Raw genomic sequence first — 18,938 nt, 5'->3', positions numbered from 1 at the left:
GCCTACAAAGCTTAAATACTGGGGATTCAATTCCCCAGTACCCACATAAAGCCAGATGCTCAAAGAGGTGCATGCACCTGGACTATGTTGGCAGCAGCTAGAGGCCCTGACATGCCCATGCTTTCTCTCTCTCCTCTCTTTCTCTCCTTGCAAATAAATAAAATATTAACAAAAAACAAGGAACTTACCATGAACTGTTTCTCAAGATAAATAGGTATCTGTTGCAGATGTTCTGGACTTGCTTTATATCTCATTAACCCACACTGTTTATTCCACCAAGACTTGCTGCCATCTTTGTGCATGTTTTCTCAATGGTGACACTTTCAGCACTTGCAGATATGCAAAAGCACATAACCTCAGAGGCAGGGCTGCCTGCATTACATGCTGTCTTGAGTTTTCTCATGGCTGATGGCTTCTTTCCATGTCACCTACCATTAAGGCTGAAACAATTTCTAGGTGTGGTGTATGTTACTTCCAGAACTCAAGAGGCCTACCAGCTGCTCTGCTTCCTTCTCTCCATTAAGGGAGAAAAGATGTAGTAATTTGCCTTTTTCTTTGGAGGGATGTGTTGTTTAGCAGTTTCCTCTGAATTGAAACATTCTGTCCTCCAGGGAAGCAGTAGGTTCAGGAGAGTCAGAAGGTATAGTCTGGGAAGGTTCAAACTTAGATGATCACAAGCCCCCTCTTCAAGGTTATAAACACAGTAAACAACTGATGGATCCCATCTGCCTGATTCAGTCACCTATGCTGGGGTAGGCTTTTTGGTAATGCTTTTGAGCCATCCATGCTTCTGTAAGTAATCCCTCACCAGTGTTCTGTGTCTCCCAATAAACTCATTGATTTAACAAAATGGGTTTTGGTGCAATCATGCTTTGGTCTGTTGTTGGTGCTCTATCTGGGGTGAAAAGATATGTTCATGTCTCCCTAGAGAAAAGGTTTCATTCAACTGAATGTTATGAGCACAGCATGGCATTGATATAAGCACCATAACATATCTGAAGTCATGACAACTGGAGTTTTCTGCTAGTAACATCTCATTTTAGGCTCTCTTGAAGGGACATCTTTGTGATGTACCACTAAGGCCACCCTGTGGGGAGTTCTGATGTCTTGGCAAGCTTTTAAAAGTATGTGAAAGCGGGGTGGGAGAGATGGCTTAGCAGTTAAGGTGCTTGCCTGTGAAGCCTAAGGACCTAGGTTCCATTCATCAGAACACACTTAAGCCAGATTACAAGGTGGCCCATGCAGCTGGAGTTCAATTGTAGTGGCTAGAGGCTCTGGTGTGTCAATTCTCTCTCTCATCATTTTTTTAATTTTTTAAATGTATGTGAGGATGGAGAAATGGCTTAGTGATTAAGATGCTTGCCTGCAAAGCCAAAGGACCCAGGTTTGAGTCCCCAGGACCCATGTAAGGCCAGATGCACAAGAAGGCACACACATCTGGAGTTTGTTTGTAGTGGCTGAAGACCCTGGCACACCCATTCTCTCTCTCTCTCCCTGCCTATTTCTCTTTCAAATAAATAAAGAATCTATCTACCTAAATATAGATAGATACATAGATAGATAGATAGATAGATAGATAGATAGATAGATAATTTATTTATATATAAGTATGTGAAAGCAGCAAGTGAAATTCAAGGGAACAAAACTGCTAGAGGATGATGAAAGAAAGAAAGACAAATTTTGGCTCATCTAGAAAGCAATCAGTGTTTAAATCACAGGAGAGCTTTGCAGTGTGTATGCTGAGGTGATGTGCAGCCAGGGGTTGCAACACATGGTAAGGATAAAACATCCTCCTGTGGTTTAGTTGGAGAAACGCCTTTGGTATTCTGCTTCTGGTTTTGTGAAAGTGCAATGTCTGTGGAGACCAGAGGACAACATTAGGCATCATCCTCAGAAAGGTGTCCACCTCCATTGAGACAGGCTCTCTCACTGACCTGGAAGTCACAAATTAGGCTACACTAGATAGCCAGCAAGTCCCAGGGATCTTCCTGTCTCTGCCTTCCCACCACTAGGTTGACAGACATGTACAACCATCATGGTGGCAATTTATATGGGTACTGGGGATTGAATTCAGCTTCTTATGCCTGTAAAGGAAACACATTACTGACTGAGCTATCTCTCTAGCCTTTCTTTTGCTATTCTTGTCTATTGTTTCAAATCTCATTCCAGAGCTATTGGAGCCATTCATTCCTCAATTACAATTTACATTTCTTGTACTTCTTAATAATTAATTTTTTTCTCTCCTTTAGTTATAAGTCAATTAATTGACTTACCCCTCAGTAGTAGTAACAATATTGTATGCCTTCCCTGTTTAGTCAGCTGCTTTGTGAGTTATCAAATCATTTTTCACAACTTTTAATATATTAATACCAACATTTCCAAATGTTTTGTTGTTGTTGTTGCTGCTATTGTCATTGCTGTCCCTCTATTTGCATATTTGCAGTACTTCACACACTTACCTTTCAGATGTGTCTTCAGAACAGGTTCTGATTTTATATTCAGTATGAGAGAACCAAAAGCATGATTTTAAAGGTCTATGCAGACCCCTTTCCTGCAGTTCTTTTCTCTCTGAACCTTTGTAATTGCAGGCATGGGTTCCTCTCATCCATTCCTTTGCAGGGTGTACCTTCTTGAGATGACTCCATTATAACATCTGGAAGGATGCATTTCGCTATATCCAAAAGTTAAACAATATGCACATAATTCTCCCAAATAGGTTTAATCATAGCAGTCCACAAGATCACTCTGTCCTTTGGAATCTTAGGACACTTGACTCTTACTGGCTACTTACAGCTGTTTTTCTTGTGCTTTTATTATTTTTTTAATATAAATCTCTTATGTTTTCATAAATATTGTACAGAGACCCTAATATACAAATCTGAGCCAGACATAAGACCCCAATTCTGAAACAATCATTGTATGTGCATATATGTATATATATGTATATGCATTTTGACATATGATTAAGATCTTCATATTATTTTTGGTTTGCTTTAGACAGGGTGTCCATATATATATATAGCCCTGGATGATCTCAAACTCAGTATGTAAATCCTCCCGTGAGATTTATATAAGGCTCAGCTGTACTTTTTATATAGGACTTATACTGTTTCTAAATTAGCCTTAGTCTCTAAGGTAAGAATGCCTAACTGAACCAGTCAACAAAGTATCCAGGTTGGCTTTGAACTTGCAACAATTCTCCTGCCTCTGCTTACCATGTGCTTGAATTGCATGCGTATACCACCTCACCTAGTTGCTTCAGGTCTTCAAAATAGACCTGGAATCCTTTCTGTGTCTTCAAACTCCCTACTCTTCTTTTTTTTTTTTTTTTATTAACTCTCCCTTTCATCAGTCATTACAGCTTTCCTTGTTAAAGCTTTCCTGAAACCTGCTGTGAATTTTCGTTGGCCATGGATGCGGCCTAGGTCTATACACGTGGCTTTCCCCATTAGGAAAAACAGGCACAGGTCCGCAGGGACAAGTCATGGGAAGAAACCAAAGCACTGCCCTTGAGGTTTACACAAGGCTCAGCTGGTGTTTTTATACGGGAATTAAGACTGTTTCTAAATTAGACTTCGCCTCTAGAGTAGGACTGCCTAGCTGTATCAGACAAGTATCCAGCAATTATACAAAATTCTTATATCATGAAGCTAAAAATGAGAGCACAGAAGCAAGCCCAAAACTATGAGCAGAAAGGGACAGGAACAAGAAAAACAGGAAGGAGATAGAGGTGGGAGAGGAAGAAGAGAAGCAAGATAGGTAGGATTCACAGAAGCTGAGGTATGAAGTGCTCATAAGTATCAAGTTGCAGCTGTCACTAGCAGGGTGGGAGCTAAACCTGGCCACCTCATCTGTAAAATGGTCCCGATTATGATTAGACTAAGAACAGAATCTAAATCTCTTGTTATGACAGTCAGAGGTAAGGAGGTGACAACTAGCAGATAAAAAAGAACCAAGAAACCAAGCATTTTATTACAGAGGACACCACAGTGTGCTTGTTGGTTAGAAGGGAAGGAAATAAATGTAAGAGCAGATGAACTGACCCAGGTCTTGGAGAGGAAAAGGGTTAGTTTTTCATCTTGGGGGAAGGTACATGGAGAAGGAAGATAATGGAAACAATGTGATGGTTCGGATCTTAAAGCTTGGTCGCTTCTGATGCAACTGGGAGGTCAGGGAATCCTTGTAAGTCAGGGCCAACTGTAAGTAAGCGGGCTCAGTGGAGTGTATCCTTGAGGGGGTGGTGGGATCCTGGTCCTTCCTCTTGCATTCCATCCTAGCCACCATGCCATGAAGTAGTGTTTCCTTTATCAAACATTCCTCTCCCTCACGACAGACCCAAAGACAGCAGAGATAAGCAAAATTTGAACTGAAAAATTGGCTGAAATTTGAACCAAAATACATCTTTCCTCCTTATCTTTATCTTTCTCAGGTATTTTGTCCCACAGTAGTAGAAAGCTAATACAGACATTAAGCTTTGTAAGAAAGAAAGAAAGAAAGAAAGAAAGAAAGAAAGAAAGAAGGGAGGGAGGGAGGGAGGGAGGGAGGGAGGGAGGGGTAGGTAAGAACTATTTATTCCATATGTCCTCTCTTTCCTTTGTAGGGGGGAGACAAGATCCCCTGCTCAATGGGAGAATGCTGGGGGCTGAGAGTGGCTGGAGAACAGAGAAAACATCTGGAGTTATTGAGAGTGGGATCTGCCATGTGGTTTGAGTGTTTGTACAAGGCTTACAACCAGGGATTGTAGTGGCAACTGGTCAATTGGGTGGCTATGTCCAAAAGGGGCTTACCACAGTAGGAGATAGGAAATGAAATGGTGGCTAAGAATGGTGGACAGGACACATAGGTGAACCAGGAGACCACTATGAAAAGAAACTGACTGCTTTACCCTAAGGTTTTAGGCAGAGCAGGAGAAGGGTAGAGGTCAGGGAGAATGTCAAGGAGGGTACTTCAATAACAGTGGTTTCTTCCTGGAGAGAATGCTGTCACAGAAAGAGACTGTCAAGTTCCAGGTTTCAGAATTGAGCTGCATTTGGGTCAAAGTCAGGTCCAGGCTGTGTCATAAAGCTGTAAAAGCTGACAAATTCTAAGGCCATGGGTGAAACTGTCCTGAACCATGACAAGGGACATCATGCAGAGTAGTGGGTGAGCCACCGGTGCTATGAGAACACAGAGGAGTGACCCAAAGAGGATGCTGGCAGGTTTAGGCCACCAACAGCATGAGTGAATAGTTCAAGTCTCAAAATAACATGCTTCTGAGAAGAAAAACATAAGTACTTATTATTGGCTTTTAGTTTTGACCTTTATTACTCAACTGTCAACTGCCCTCTAAACATCTCCTCTGGTGTATATTTCTGGGTTTTGTTTGTTAGCATGCCTGGGGATTAAACCCAGGAGCTGAGATAGGTGCGCTTGGAGGCAAGTCATACTCCATCCCAGAGCTATACCCTAGCCTTAATGTATATTTTGGGATCATCCTCTCCTAAATGAATGTAACTTCCACAACCCCTGTAATTTTCTTCCATTTTGTTCTTAAAATTCTAGACAGTAGCATTTTAATACACACAGCCAACTCTTTTAAAAACAAAAAATAAAAGCCATCTTCACCAACTTTCCTCACCCCACCCATCCCAGACTCATTTCCTCCCCCCATTTAGGAGCTCTCAATTTACACTCCAATAAAAGGCAGTGATGGAGAACCACCTCAAGCCTTGTGCCTGCCACTCAGGAGGTTCAGGCATGAAGAACAAACAGTTTATCAATATTGTCTCAACATAAAAATAGGACTGGGTATATTATAAGTGATGGAGCACTTGCCTAGTATACACAAGGCCCTGGGTTTAATCTATAGTACAAGAAAAAAAAGAGCCTTAGCATAGTATCTTGTAGATAGTAATTGCCTTAAAAGAGTTGAAGATCCTTAACTTGAGAGTCTTTGCTTCTTGTTTCATGCTGTTGGCAAAGCTGATGACTATATTTCTGAATTTCTGTATTCATTGTGGACAGTTTAAATTCTGATTTATAAAAATCAAACTAGCAATATTTATTTTTAATTATACAAGTGATTTTAACTACATATACTTTTTTACACACCTTAATTCATGCCCTTTAGACAACGAACACTTACAGATAATCCTTCTGGTCATTTGTAAAAGTTTTATTTAAAATGCTCAATAATTAATTCTAATATGTAAGTAAATGAAATCACCAATTAAAAACAGTATCATTAAGTTCTAAGCAAAACATCTTTACCCACATGTTAGCTGGACATATTCACACTGAAAGTGGCTTACCGTTTGTTATAAAAGTTTTAAGAAGGGAAACACGTATTAGCTGTGTTTTGAGCATGAAGGAAAACAAACTGCTAGAATGGTGGCTGGTCCTTGGGCTTTAATGACCTCCCCCATCCCACCTGTCACACCAACATTCACATTCTCTTCTTACTAATCCCTTCTTAAAGCTAAATTCAACTCCCCCTTATCCAGGGCAAAGGTTCAGAGTGAGAGGGAAAATAAGGACATTACTAACCCTGCCTCTGAAACCCCAACAAACCCCTTTGCTCTTCCATCCTTCTCAGCACTTCCTCCTCTTCCTAGTTCTCTACCCCCTATCTTCTCTACCATCACTGTTGAACCCCATAACTGACATTCATGGACATCCATGTGGTGGGAATGCAGTCTGCTGTGATAGCAGCTGGTAAAGGAAGCATGGCTTACAGACATATCCAACCTCCAGTCTATGCAGCCCAGGGCAGCCGTAAATGCAGTCCAACTGATTTTCAGATGACAGTGTCACGTCATATGTCAAAAGGTTGGACATTCCTGGTACACAGTTACATTGCCAACAACTGGTAAGATAGCAAAAGTTCAGTACAAACTTTCTTCAATGCAGGTAGTTGATGGCAGAGTCAGGTTAAGTTTAAATGAAGTTTGAAAGCACATAACTAGTGAACAGTTCTCATTTTTAGTTAGGGTTCTGACCAAGGAGAAAATCTATTAGTGCTAGCCAGAAGAAAAAAAAAATTAAGAATCAAATAACCATGCCTCTTAGCCTCCACATATTCCACCCACATATGTGTGTAGTGCCAATCTTTGTCAGTCCACCATGAATGTCTAGACAGCTATTGCAAAAGCCAGAAACTTGCAATGGGTATTATACTCAAGAAAAGCCTTCATTTATGTGAGAACCAACTAGGAAAAGTAATAAATAAAAAAGTAAGTGTCTCAGCCAGGCATGATGGCACATGCCTTTAATCCCAGCACTTGAGAGGCAGAGGTAGGAGGACTGTGGTGAGTTCAAGTACAACCAAAGATTGCATAGTGAATTTCAGGTCAGCCTGGGCTAGGGTGAGACCCTACTTCAAACACCTCCCCACAAAAAGTGACTCAAAAAAAACTTTTGAAGAACATATGGGCCTTAACACATGCAACTGGGGCCAAAACCAGAAACAAGCATTAAAAAAAAACAAAAACTTCTGTGAAGAAAACCTGCTAAAAGAGAAGGGAAAGAAATATTAGTTTGAGCAACCACACCATTTCTCCTATCAAAGAGAACGTCATAGACTGGGGAGGTGGCTCAGTGGACAAAGGCACTTGCTTGCAAAGCCAGTTAACTTGGTTCAATTCCCCAGGACCCACATAAAGCCAAATGCACAAAGTAGTGCATGCATCTACAGTTATTTGCAATGGCAAGAGGCCCTGGTGTGCCTTTCTCTTCTTTCTCAGGAGAAAATCAATTAGGGCTACATATAAATACATAAAAATATTTTTATTTATATATACTTTAAATTTATTTTATTTCAGAAAGAGAGAGAGAATGGGTGCACAGGGCCTTTGGCCACTGTAAACGAACTCCAGACACATGCGCCACCTTGTGCATCTGGCTTACGTGGGTCCTAGGGAATCAAACCTGGGTCCTTTGGCTTCTAAGGCAAACACCTTAACTGCTAAGCCATCTCTGCAGCCCAGTAAAAATATTTTTAAAGCTTAAGGACCCTGGTTCGAGGCTCAATTCCCCAGGAACCATGTTAGCCAGATGCACAAGGGGGCACATACATTTGGAGTTCGTTTGCAATGGCTGAAGGCCCTGGTGCACCCATTCTCTCTATATATCTGCCTCTTTCTTTCTCTGTCTGTTGCTCTCAAATTAAAAAATAAAAATAAACAAAAAATATTTTTAAAAAACAAAGAACCTCAGAATTGGTGGGAGTGGATTTGTCTATGTCAGTACCTGAGTCTGGTGTTCCTGTAACAAAGAAATGGAATCGTGGCTCAGCTACAAGGCCCTGGGCCCACATTTTCCCAGTGGCCTGAATCAATCTCCAGTCCTGGACAAGATGCTGAGCAAGATGCCTAATTATTTCAGGCCAGTAGGGTAAGCAGTATTCCAGGCGACTCTGCAGGCTGCTCCGCGGGTGACAGTTTCTCATTCCTCTTTGGTGATTTGGCTTCGTGTAAACTGAAATTTTCTTCTTTCAGTCTTTCAGACAGATACACAGAAAAGGCCAGCTCCAGTTCTAAGAGAGAGAAAATCAAGGTCAATTTCAGTTCCTGTTCTGTATAGGAAAGTCTACTTCTCCCCAGATGCCTTCCAGACACCTGTCCTTACATTTTTATCAGATTGTCAACTACCTAGTGGGAGGCCAGATGCTGATCCTCACACAGTCATGCAGTGGCCTGACAGACTAAGGAATAACAGGGATGTCCAGCAGGGCTGTGGCCTTCAGAGGCCAGTCTAAGACCCCTGGCTGACTGTGAACTTGGGGGAAGTGTGTTCCAAGACTATTTTGACCAATGCTTCTTCCTGAGAGTCCTTACCAAGTGATTCAACTTACCTGTTACCAACTTGAACTCTTTGCTGGGCACTGCACTCAAAATACACCCAGCTATTCCCTAAGATAGAAAAGAAAGACACACCTAGTCATTTCCATTCAGAAAATGGTGAAAAAGATGTTGAAAAGTTTACAAGTGTCTAAGATAAGTTTAACAAGACTGCACCGGACCTGGAAAGTGGATCAGCTGACATCTGCCTCTGGCTTTGTAGGTCACAGCTTCTTTGTCAGTTGAGAGAAGTGCTTTACACACCAGAGTCCTCCTTGAAAACATCTATTGACTTTCTTAAACCTGGATACCAGTGGAGAGGCACCAGGTGTGCATTCCAGGCACTTACTTATACAACATACACAGACTGAGCCGGCTGGCTGCCAGTTGGGTACACAGCTTCAGACTGGAGAATTTCTAAGGTCGTGAAGAACAACAGATGAGGCATTAAGGGAAGCAGGCGCTAATGAAAAGGCAATGTCCTTTGCTCCGGCAAAGAAATATAAACCCTCCTCTTCACTAGTGCACATAACATCTGGACGATTTATTCCGTGCTTTTCCAACCCGCCTTGCTCTTCCCTGATTATCTTCATTCAAGAAATGCATGTGCTCCGAAATAGGTAGGTGTAAAAGAACATTCTGCGCAATTAAAATCTAGGCTGCGGCAGATTTATATCGCATGCATACATATATTTGGAAGACAATCATTCATGATGACAGTTGAGCAAGACAAATGCAACAGTACACAGGTTGGAATGCTGGGGAGAAAAATGCAAGCACAAATCCCACGTACACAAACACACAGAAAACGAGTTTTCCCTCTTCACCCACGTGGCCGCACTTCCAGGAGATTCAGCCACAAACCGAAAAACCCCAAACACCGGAGGCTCGGGCGCGCGGCCGTCCGCAAGCTACCCCCACGCGTGCGACCGCGCCTTCATCCATCCCCACGCGAGATGGTCGCGCGCCCCCGGGTTCCCGCACCCTCCCACCGGCACCGGCATCCCACCGCGCCAGGCAAGCGGTGGCGCCCGCGGCTGAAGGCAGGGCCCGGCGGGGCGGGCACGCCGCGGGGCCGGGCCTGGGCGCCCGGGGAGGGGACGAGGGGCGGGCACGGGGCGGTGCCCGGCTCACGTGGGCGGGCGGGAGCAGCTGAAGGTCCGCCGGGGAGCCTGAGCTGTCCTCTCGCGCGCGGCGCTGGCCGGGGCGGCGGCGGCGGAGGAAGAGGAGGAGGACGGGCGGCGGCGGCGGCGGCGGTGGCGGCGGCACCGGAGCAGGGGAGTACGGGGGTGGCGTCGGACTGGAGCCGAGCGGCGGCGCGAGCTGCCCGGGGCGCAGTCGTGAGCTCGCCCGCCGGGCCCGCACCCCCGAGCTACACCCTGCCGTGCCCAGCTCTGCCCGCGTCCGTGCCCCCGCGGGGAGCGCGCCGGGGCTGCCCCCCGAATGACGGGCGGAAGGTTCGACTTCGACGATGGCGGCACTTACTGCGGCGGCTGGGAGGAGGGCAAGGCGCACGGGCATGGCATCTGCACGGGGCCCAAGGGCCAGGGCGAGTACTCGGGCTCCTGGTCGCACGGCTTCGAGGTGGTCGGAGGCTACACCTGGCCCAGCGGCAACACCTACCAGGGCTACTGGGCTCAGGGCAAGCGGCACGGGCTGGGGGTGGAGACGAAGGGCAAGTGGATGTACCGGGGGGAGTGGTCACATGGTTTCAAGGGGCGCTACGGGGTCCGGCAGAGCGTGTGCACCCCCGCCCGCTACGAGGGGACCTGGAGTAACGGGCTGCAGGACGGCTACGGCGTGGAGACCTACGGGGATGGAGGTGAGCGACTCGGGCTGCGGGGAGGTGGCGGGGACGCAGGGCGCACGTGTCCGGAAACCCGCCAAAACACCTGGGGAAGCTCCCACCCTTCTCCGCTCCCGTCCTCCGCCCCCGGGGTGCGTGGGGACGCCGGGGCGCGCGGGGGGATGCGCGCACCGCGCTCCTGGGCCGGGCGGGGCGCCCACCCGCGGGGGGAGTCGGCCGGGAATCTACCTGGCCAGCGCCGGCGCTGCCCCCGCGAGGACTGGGCTGGAGAGGGGACGCTGTCACTTGAGCCCGTCACATTACGTTCCTGATCCCTCCCTCTCCCGGCCGGGTTTGAAATCGCCTCTCCCGTGAAGTTAGACGGGCGCCCAGGGCTGGGGAGACTGCCGGGCTGGGGCTGTGCTGACCGCTCCGCGGATTGGTTTCACGTGGAGTCTCGTATTTCGCTTCTGGTTCTCTAAAGATAGAAGCCAGAACCCCATAACCAGGATGTTGGGGAATTGCACCTTATTTAGGGTGCATTTGGAAGCGCCCTAGTTAGGGCCTTGGAAAGAGGTTGGCCTGAGCAGGTGGAATTAAGAGGCTGTGTGGGTTTTCTTCCTAGTTTTCATTTAGCTCCAGAAAGTGCTGGTTTTCAATAAGCAGAACAGCCATATTTGCCGAGATCTTTGGGTCAATTACTGGTAAAACGCTTTTGAAATGAGTGATGGAGTTTCTATTTTGTAAAAAATAAAAAGATAAATGAAGTTAGACAAAAGTATGCTCATGTACCTGCTGAGGCTAGGATAGTGCTGAATCAGCAATGTGCACCACAGTTAATGTGTATAACCCTAACAGTATGCCCAGCTGCCATCAAAAGCACTATATTTTAATAGTTAACAATCTTTGCAAAATAACACGTATGCTATAGGACAGGAGTTTGTTTGTTTCCCACGAGGAAAAAGTATTCATTATTGAAACAGGTGTCAAAGCTTGATGAATTTCTTTGAAAACAAAGCTGAGGAAGATGAATGGCTTATGCTTTGGCAAAATACATTTTCTGATCATGAACATAATCATTTAATTGAAAAGGATTGTAAGAGGCTATGTCACCTTTTGGAATTAAGCTGCTTAGAGTTGGAGGATATTAAAGGGATCCAATTAAAAGTTTCTACAGCCCACTGAAACTCCAGTTATGACATTGCTTATATAAAAGCTTATACAATTTGTACACTTCACTTACTCGGAACACTTAGACCATGTTTCAAATGCAAAACAGCAGAATGGTAGGATTTGCTAAAAAAGGCATCTTTTCATCCCACAGTATAAATAAAGGATATGGGTCACATGAATTAAAAGATTAAAAAAACCTTAATACTTTCTATGGGTTGTCTGAAAACTGAGTTCTTTGGCAGTTTTGAAGATCCCTACATGTTCTCAAGGGACATAAACTGTCTTGGTTGGCAACCCTGTGAATATGTTGATTTGGATGCCATGGCTCTACTATATAACTATACACTATATTCAAAAGTGGAATCCAAAGTTTATTTTTTTAATATGGATATTTTATAACCCTTCTCTTACTTCAAACTAGGAACTTTCAAAATAGATTTCTTTTAAAAGTCACTACTCGCTGGGCACGAGTGGCGCAAGCCTTTAATCCCAGCACTGGGGGGAAGGCAGAGGTAGGAGGATCACAGTGAGTTCAAGACCACCCTGAGACTACATAGTTAATTCCAGATCAGCCTGAGCCAGAGTGAGACCCTACCTCGAAAAAACAAAAAACAAAAAGTTCCTACTCATTGGCTGGGAATAGTGAGTGGCTTATGCCTTTAATCCTAGCACTTGGGAGGCAAGGGTAGGAGGATCCATGTGACTTTGAGGCCAGCCTGAGACTACATAGTGAATCCCAGGTCAGCCTGGGCTAGAGTGAGACCCTATCTCGAAAAAAAAAAAATGTTACTACTCATTAAACAAAATTTTTGGTTTAGAATATTTATTACACCACACCACGTGTAGCGTATGACACAGCAAAAGCCCTATATGCATCTGTTTTGTAGAAGTCCAAATATGACTCCAGAATGAGTTTATTAATAATCTGCCTTATGTGTTAAAAGAACTTCTAAAAATTAAAAGGTCTTATAATTTGGCATTATCATAGTATTGTGATTTTTCTTTCTCTACCAAAAAGAAAGCGGGAAGAAAAACAACCTAGTGTGCCACAATTAGGACAAAAAAATATATCACTTGCATATCCACTCTGCTAGTCCGTTTTCTATTTTTCTCATGTCACTTCATTAGAAAGCTCATAATCTTGAGATAAGTAGTTGCTAGTACTTGATTGAAAAGTTTTAGTCCAAATGGGAGTATCACCTTCTCTACAAGAGTTAACTTTTTTTTTCAACCTCCATTTTCCACACCACAACCTGTCTATCCCTTACGCCCTCTATCAGATTTAGGGATAGTCAGATTTTCCATGTATTTGTGGTGATGTTACAGAAGGAAAGACGTGGTCATTCCACATGCAAAGTTTCACTTTATTTCTTGAGTGACTTCTGTTTAATGTGTTCAAGTAGGAACTCCCTGAAAGTGAAGATCAAAACATCACATTCAAGAAACCTAAGTCTGGATGCCCAGAATTTTGGGGGCAAATTTTGGTTTGCTGTACTTTATGTGTTCCCTGTCATAAAGCTATAGAAGATGTCTAGGAAGACTGCCCCCCCCCCTTTTGTAGCTCATACTCAGCATATAGCTAAGGATGGGATGGCCTTGAACTACCGATCTTCCTGCCTCTACATCCCAACTGTTAGGATTATAGATTTGTGCAAATTTATGCAATGCTGAAGATCAAACCCAGAGCTTTGTGTGTACTAGGCAACAGCTCCAACTCCCCAGCTATTTTGTTAACTATGCTGATACCTGGGCAAACAGCAATTTGGAGCATATGCTTAAGTTTGTCACATAGTATTCCAAATTTGACAAATTCATTCTGAACTGAATGCCTTCCATTCATTAAAAGATTGTTCACTTAAAATGGTAAGATCTAAAAGTCCGCTCCAAGATGAGCACACCCTTAAACAAAACCTGTGAAAATATTTTTTTGTGCTTGTGAAATAAGTACATTTTAAGATTCAATAGTTGCTAATTACAACTTGATTTCAGAGGAAAAGAAGTTGGAACCTACCAGCTTCATAAAGAAATAGGTTCTGTTTTCCAGGTTCATTGACTAAACTAAACCTGTTTTAAATTTCAGAGAAACTGCTTAGAGTTTGATTGCAAATTGGTTTCTAGCAATGCCATGAAGAAAATTTTTTTCCATACAGTGATTTAACACAGAAGGGGAACTTGGCGGGTGTGTTGTTCCCTGCCCTCGTCTCTATTTGACTGTTAAGCAGAGACTTAAACTTTCTAATTACTGCTGTTCTTTAAACTGCCTGAAATTTCAAGCAATACTTCTTTGGAAATTCTAAGTACTAGTTTTACTTTTGGAAATGCCATTTTGAGGAAACTAGCTATTAATTTCCCATCCGTGTTAACCATTTACCAAGATGGTTTGGCTGAACTTCAAAAGCGTAAATATGGACACCAAGCAGCCTCTTGACAAGGGGCTCTAGCAAAGCCATTATGTTGAAATATTACAAGAATGGATCATGACAATTTAGCAGTCTGAAACATTAAAAAATGAGGTAATTTGTCTAAGACAGGTTCTGTGACTTTTCTCCTAGAATTTAGATTTTATCTATATAGGCAAAGTAAAAGTCAAAGTTGAATTTTCCTAATTCAGCTTTTCCTGTTTAGGCGGCAGCATTTAGACATAGCTATTATTGAGTAGGATGCTTCTTACCATAAAATTTTTTTGTGTGTTTTGCTTTTGGGGGATAAGAAGACAGGGTCTAGCTATGTAGCCCAGACTGGCCTGTAACATGTAATCCTCCTGCTTCAGCCTCCCAAGTGTTGGGATGAAAGAAGTATACCATCCCTCCTAGCTATCTTCTCCTTTTTCAAAAACTCTATTCCTCCCCATTCCCTTCAGAAATTCATGGGCATGAGGTTAAGACTTCATGTCTACTCAGAATATGACATTCAGAGTTCTAGACCCACTTAGTATTTCATTGCCACATTGTTGTCATTGGTTTATGTGTTGTAAATAGGTCGGAATGAATAGAAAGAGGTATAATCTTGAAAGTGACCCCACTTTTGATTGGACAGCAGTTTTAACATTTTATTTTACTTGAGAGCAAGAAAGACACACACAGAGAGAGAGAGAGAGAGAGAGAGAGAGAGAGAGAGAGAGGGAGGGAGTGTGTGTGTGTGTGTGTGTGTGTACAGGCATGCCAGGGCCTTGTGCCACTACAAACAAACCCCAGATGCATGTACTACTTTGTGCATCTGGCCTTACATGGGTACTGGGGAACCAAACCCCAGCTATCAGACTTTGCAAACAAGCACCTTTAACCACCAAGAAATCTCTCTAGCCCCATTAGCTTTTAATGTGGTGAAATAATTGGTTCTTGTTTACACAGTAGAAATCCACTAGCCCAACCAGGCCCAGTGGTGTATGCCTGTAAGCCCAGCATTATGGAGGCTAAAACGGGAAGATTGAGTAATTCTAGGAGAGCTTGAGCTACATAACAAAGCATCATCTTAGAAAACAACACAAAAACAATATTATTGCTCTGTATATTAAAAATAAATGTATCTCAATCATTGGAAATCTGTGCATGGTAATATAAAATGCAAAGTATAATCAGAAACAGAGCAAGGTCAATACAGACTATAATCATGATTTATTTTCTATGACATTGTGAATAACACAGAAGTAATTACATTTAAAATTTTCCAGATAGCTGCTTTGGGGGCATACTATGATGCAAAAATTTGCCTTTAATTAAAGGAAATGACCTTGACTTTATAAAGAAAATTCTAAGTTTCTTTGTTAACCTTCTTTCCTCTAAATATTATTTTAAAACCTGGACCACATTATTTTTTAAACATCTTGGCTTATTTAGTAGAAAAACTTGCTGAAAACAAGTACTTCAAGAGATAATCCTATTCCTGAAATGCATAATTGTCACTGAAAAGGTGATCTGGATCAAGTTTTAATGGACACTGTCCTTTCTGCCTGTACCCAGAGATGAAGTCCATCATGGTACCTGAGAGAGAGTTACCTCCAGCCTACCTCAGTTTTGACAAGCTCCTTAATCACCCATCACCCAGACACCACAGGGACACATAAGCACGGGTTTGGACATTTGGTGATTCTGTCTGCAGGCTACTTCCAGTTTGTGATGTGATTCATGGTGTCTTAGCAGAGGCTAGTGATATCCATAAAGTGAATGGCCAAGAGAAAACAGGTTTAGCAAGTAATAAGGTAGGGACAGTGTCCAAAAGAATCCTAAATACCTAACAGTTTTCCCTACCCTGAATGTAAAGTGTTCTGTTGTAGTAGAAAATCCAAGACCTCTTCTTTGACAACCCACATCTCTAGGGTTAATTAATTGAAGTGTTTGTGCTTGTTAAAATGTTATGTTGGCATACACCTCAAAGTAGTTTTCAGTTTTTCAGCTAAATTAATAAGAATCACGAATAGAATTCATTTCTTCTACTCTTACACTGCCTTGCTAAGGGACATTTTTGATACCTTAACTTCAGAAAAGGAAAGGTGTGCCCTAATCACCCTTTTCATATGTATGAGAAAGGAGTGATTCTCATAGTTATTGAACATGGAAGTTTTTTAAATGAAAAGCAGAAGTTCCCAGATTTAAAACAACAAAAAAAAAAAAACCAACATACCCGACTACACTAAAATACTCCCTGAGCTCACTGAACTCTGTATTCATGCATTATTAACGTACTGCCTGAGCACCCTGAGGCCATAACACCAAATGAGAAGTGTGTCCAGAAGTGCATGTTGAACTTGACCTTGGTTCTGCCCTGGGCTCTGTTGTCCCCCCAGGGCAGGTGCCTGCAGGCCCCTCCCCTCCTCACCCTGTGCCCCTCTGCTCTCTCCGGAAGGTACCTACCAGGGCCAGTGGGCCGGAGGTATGCGGCACGGCTACGGCGTGCGCCAGAGCGTGCCCTACGGCATGGCCACGGTGATCCGCTCGCCGCTGCGCACGTCGCTGGCTTCGCTGCGCAGCGAGCAGAGCAACGGCAGCGTGCTCCACGACGCCGCCGCGGCCGCCTCGGACAGCCCGGCCGGCACCCGGGGCGGCTTCGTGCTCAACTTCCAGGCCGACGCCGAGCTGGGCAAGAAGAAGGGCGGCCTCTTCCGCAGGGGCTCCCTGCTGGGAAGCATGAAACTCCGCAAGTCCGAATCCAAGTCTTCCATCTCCAGCAAGCGCAGCTCGGTGCGCAGCGACGCGGCCATGAGCAGAATCAGCTCGAGCGATGCCAACTCCACCATCAGCTTCGGCGACGTCGACTGCGACTTCTGCCCCGTGGAGGACCACGTGGACGCCACCACCACCGAGACCTACATGGGCGAGTGGAAGAACGACAAGCGCAATGGCTTCGGCATCAGCGAGCGCTCCAACGGCATGAAGTACGAAGGCGAGTGGGCCAACAACAAGAGGCACGGGTACGGCTGCACCGTGTTCCCCGATGGCTCCAAGGAAGAGGGGAAGTACAAAAATAATATTCTGGTTCGTGGAATAAGGAAGCAGCTTATACCTATAAGAAATACAAAAACTAGGGAGAAGGTGGACAGAGCCATCGAAGGCGCTCAAAGGGCTGCGGCCATGGCCAGAACCAAAGTGGAAATAGCAAATTCAAGGTATGTAAATCCAGGGTGAGTGCTGTGGCCAAGAGTGTTGTGGGGGGGGGGGGGCAACTTCATTCAAAATACTGGAATTTTCTTTCTGTGAGTCAGCTGGTGTGGTATTACCAAATGAGTTTTGGTTGTACTTGGCCAAAAAATAAAACTGCCAAAACTGATGGACACCAACAGTCAGAAATGTACCTACAGGGATCTGAAACTTATTATTTCACCCCACCCCCCAAAAAAGTTGAAGACCCCATTCAGCCTTCTTGCTGTTCTACTGTGTCCCTAATTAATGTGGTGTTCACTCTGGCCCCGTGTGCAACTAACATAGTCCTGGAAGTTCTGTTTTTAAAAGAAGAATCTGAGAGACACTGCCACCATTTTGTGTACCAGAAATAGCCCTTTCACAGGAAACTTGTGCAATGGAGATGCAGACCTTTAGTCTGCTACTTCATTTAGACACATATACAACTAGTAAAACTATCCTAACATAAAATTCAGATTCTGTTATTTTTGAAGCCTGCTAGGGGAAATTGGTTTTGAGAAAACTGGCTGAGGCAAAACGAAAAGGCAAGAGTAGACAATTACAAATGACCAAATCTAGCAAGCTTGTTCAAAAAACCAGAGTTCCTGCGCATGGAAGATGTAGAGGCCAGGGCTCCTAAGACTCGCCATGTTCTAGGCAGGAAAGATTAGATCACTGGTGTATTAAAAGGAAAGGGTGGAGGGAACCTGACATGGACAGATGGGAGCCTCACTGTGCCAAGGTTGGAAGAAAGTCGAGCAGTGGAGAAGGGCTGGGGTGAGCACGAGAGCGCGGGGGAACACGAGATTGACAAGGGGCTGCATGTAGGCACAGGAGGGCTTTGCTTGAAGTTTTGCCATTAATACTGGACTTGGAGATTCAGCACAAGGGATGGAAACATTTGTTAGGACTAGAATTTATTAAGTATTGATGTTGTAGGTTAAACAGAAGGAAAGGGGCTGATATAACACAATTTTTAAGGCATATTTTAGTGGATCCTGACTGGAGAAAAACGTAAGTTTGGCATGCTAAAACTCTTCTTCCTGCTCCAGTAATATTCTGCTGTGATTACCCTTTCAATGAAACTACCAAATATTACCATATCTTCAGGTTTCTAATCTTAGCATTGAATCAGTGAGCAGTTAGTCCCTCACTCCCACCGTCACACACACACTTTTTCATTGGACCATGTGAAATTTTTAGTTTTTTAAACTTTTCATGTAGAAAAATAAATTGGAAGCTTTGTATGGCTCAATTTCATACTACCAGAAACCAGGAGTACCTTTTTTTAAAAAGAAATATTTTTATTTATTTATTTGCAAGGAGAGACAGAATTAAAAAGAATGAGAATGAATGAGCACACTGGAACCTTCCTCCACTGCAAATGAATTCCAGATGCATGTGCCACTTTGTGCATCTGACTTTACATGGAGATTGGGGAATTGAACCCACACTGTGAGGCTTTGCAATCGAGTGTCTTTAATCACTGGGCATCTCTCCAGCCCTCCTTTTCTGTTTTCAATGTTTCTATTTTAGGACTAATATTTA

The 18,938-nt window shown here is 43.8% G+C and overlaps 1 protein-coding gene across 4 annotated transcripts in view; it reads left to right on the top strand.

Annotated features, from left to right (window-relative positions):
* Window positions 1-10,259: 10,259 nt before the first annotated feature.
* Jph1 (junctophilin 1) overlaps window positions 10,260-18,938 on the top strand; it is an 86,742-nt gene continuing 78,063 nt past the window's right edge. For all 4 annotated transcript variants that reach the window (XM_045144220.1, XM_004660560.2, XM_045144221.1 and 1 more), the window contains exons 1-2: window positions 10,260-10,638; window positions 16,618-17,377. In XM_045144220.1, coding sequence (XP_045000155.1) covers window positions 10,260-10,638; window positions 16,618-17,377 — 1,139 coding nt within the window. The remainder of the gene's footprint in view (window positions 10,639-16,617; window positions 17,378-18,938) is intronic.

This window comes from Jaculus jaculus, chromosome 2, assembly GCF_020740685.1.
Source record: "Jaculus jaculus isolate mJacJac1 chromosome 2, mJacJac1.mat.Y.cur, whole genome shotgun sequence".
Classification (NCBI taxonomy): Eukaryota; Metazoa; Chordata; class Mammalia; order Rodentia; family Dipodidae; genus Jaculus; species Jaculus jaculus.
The sequence above is the reverse complement of the archived record's forward strand: the minus strand, read 5'-3'. Positions and strand labels throughout refer to the sequence as shown.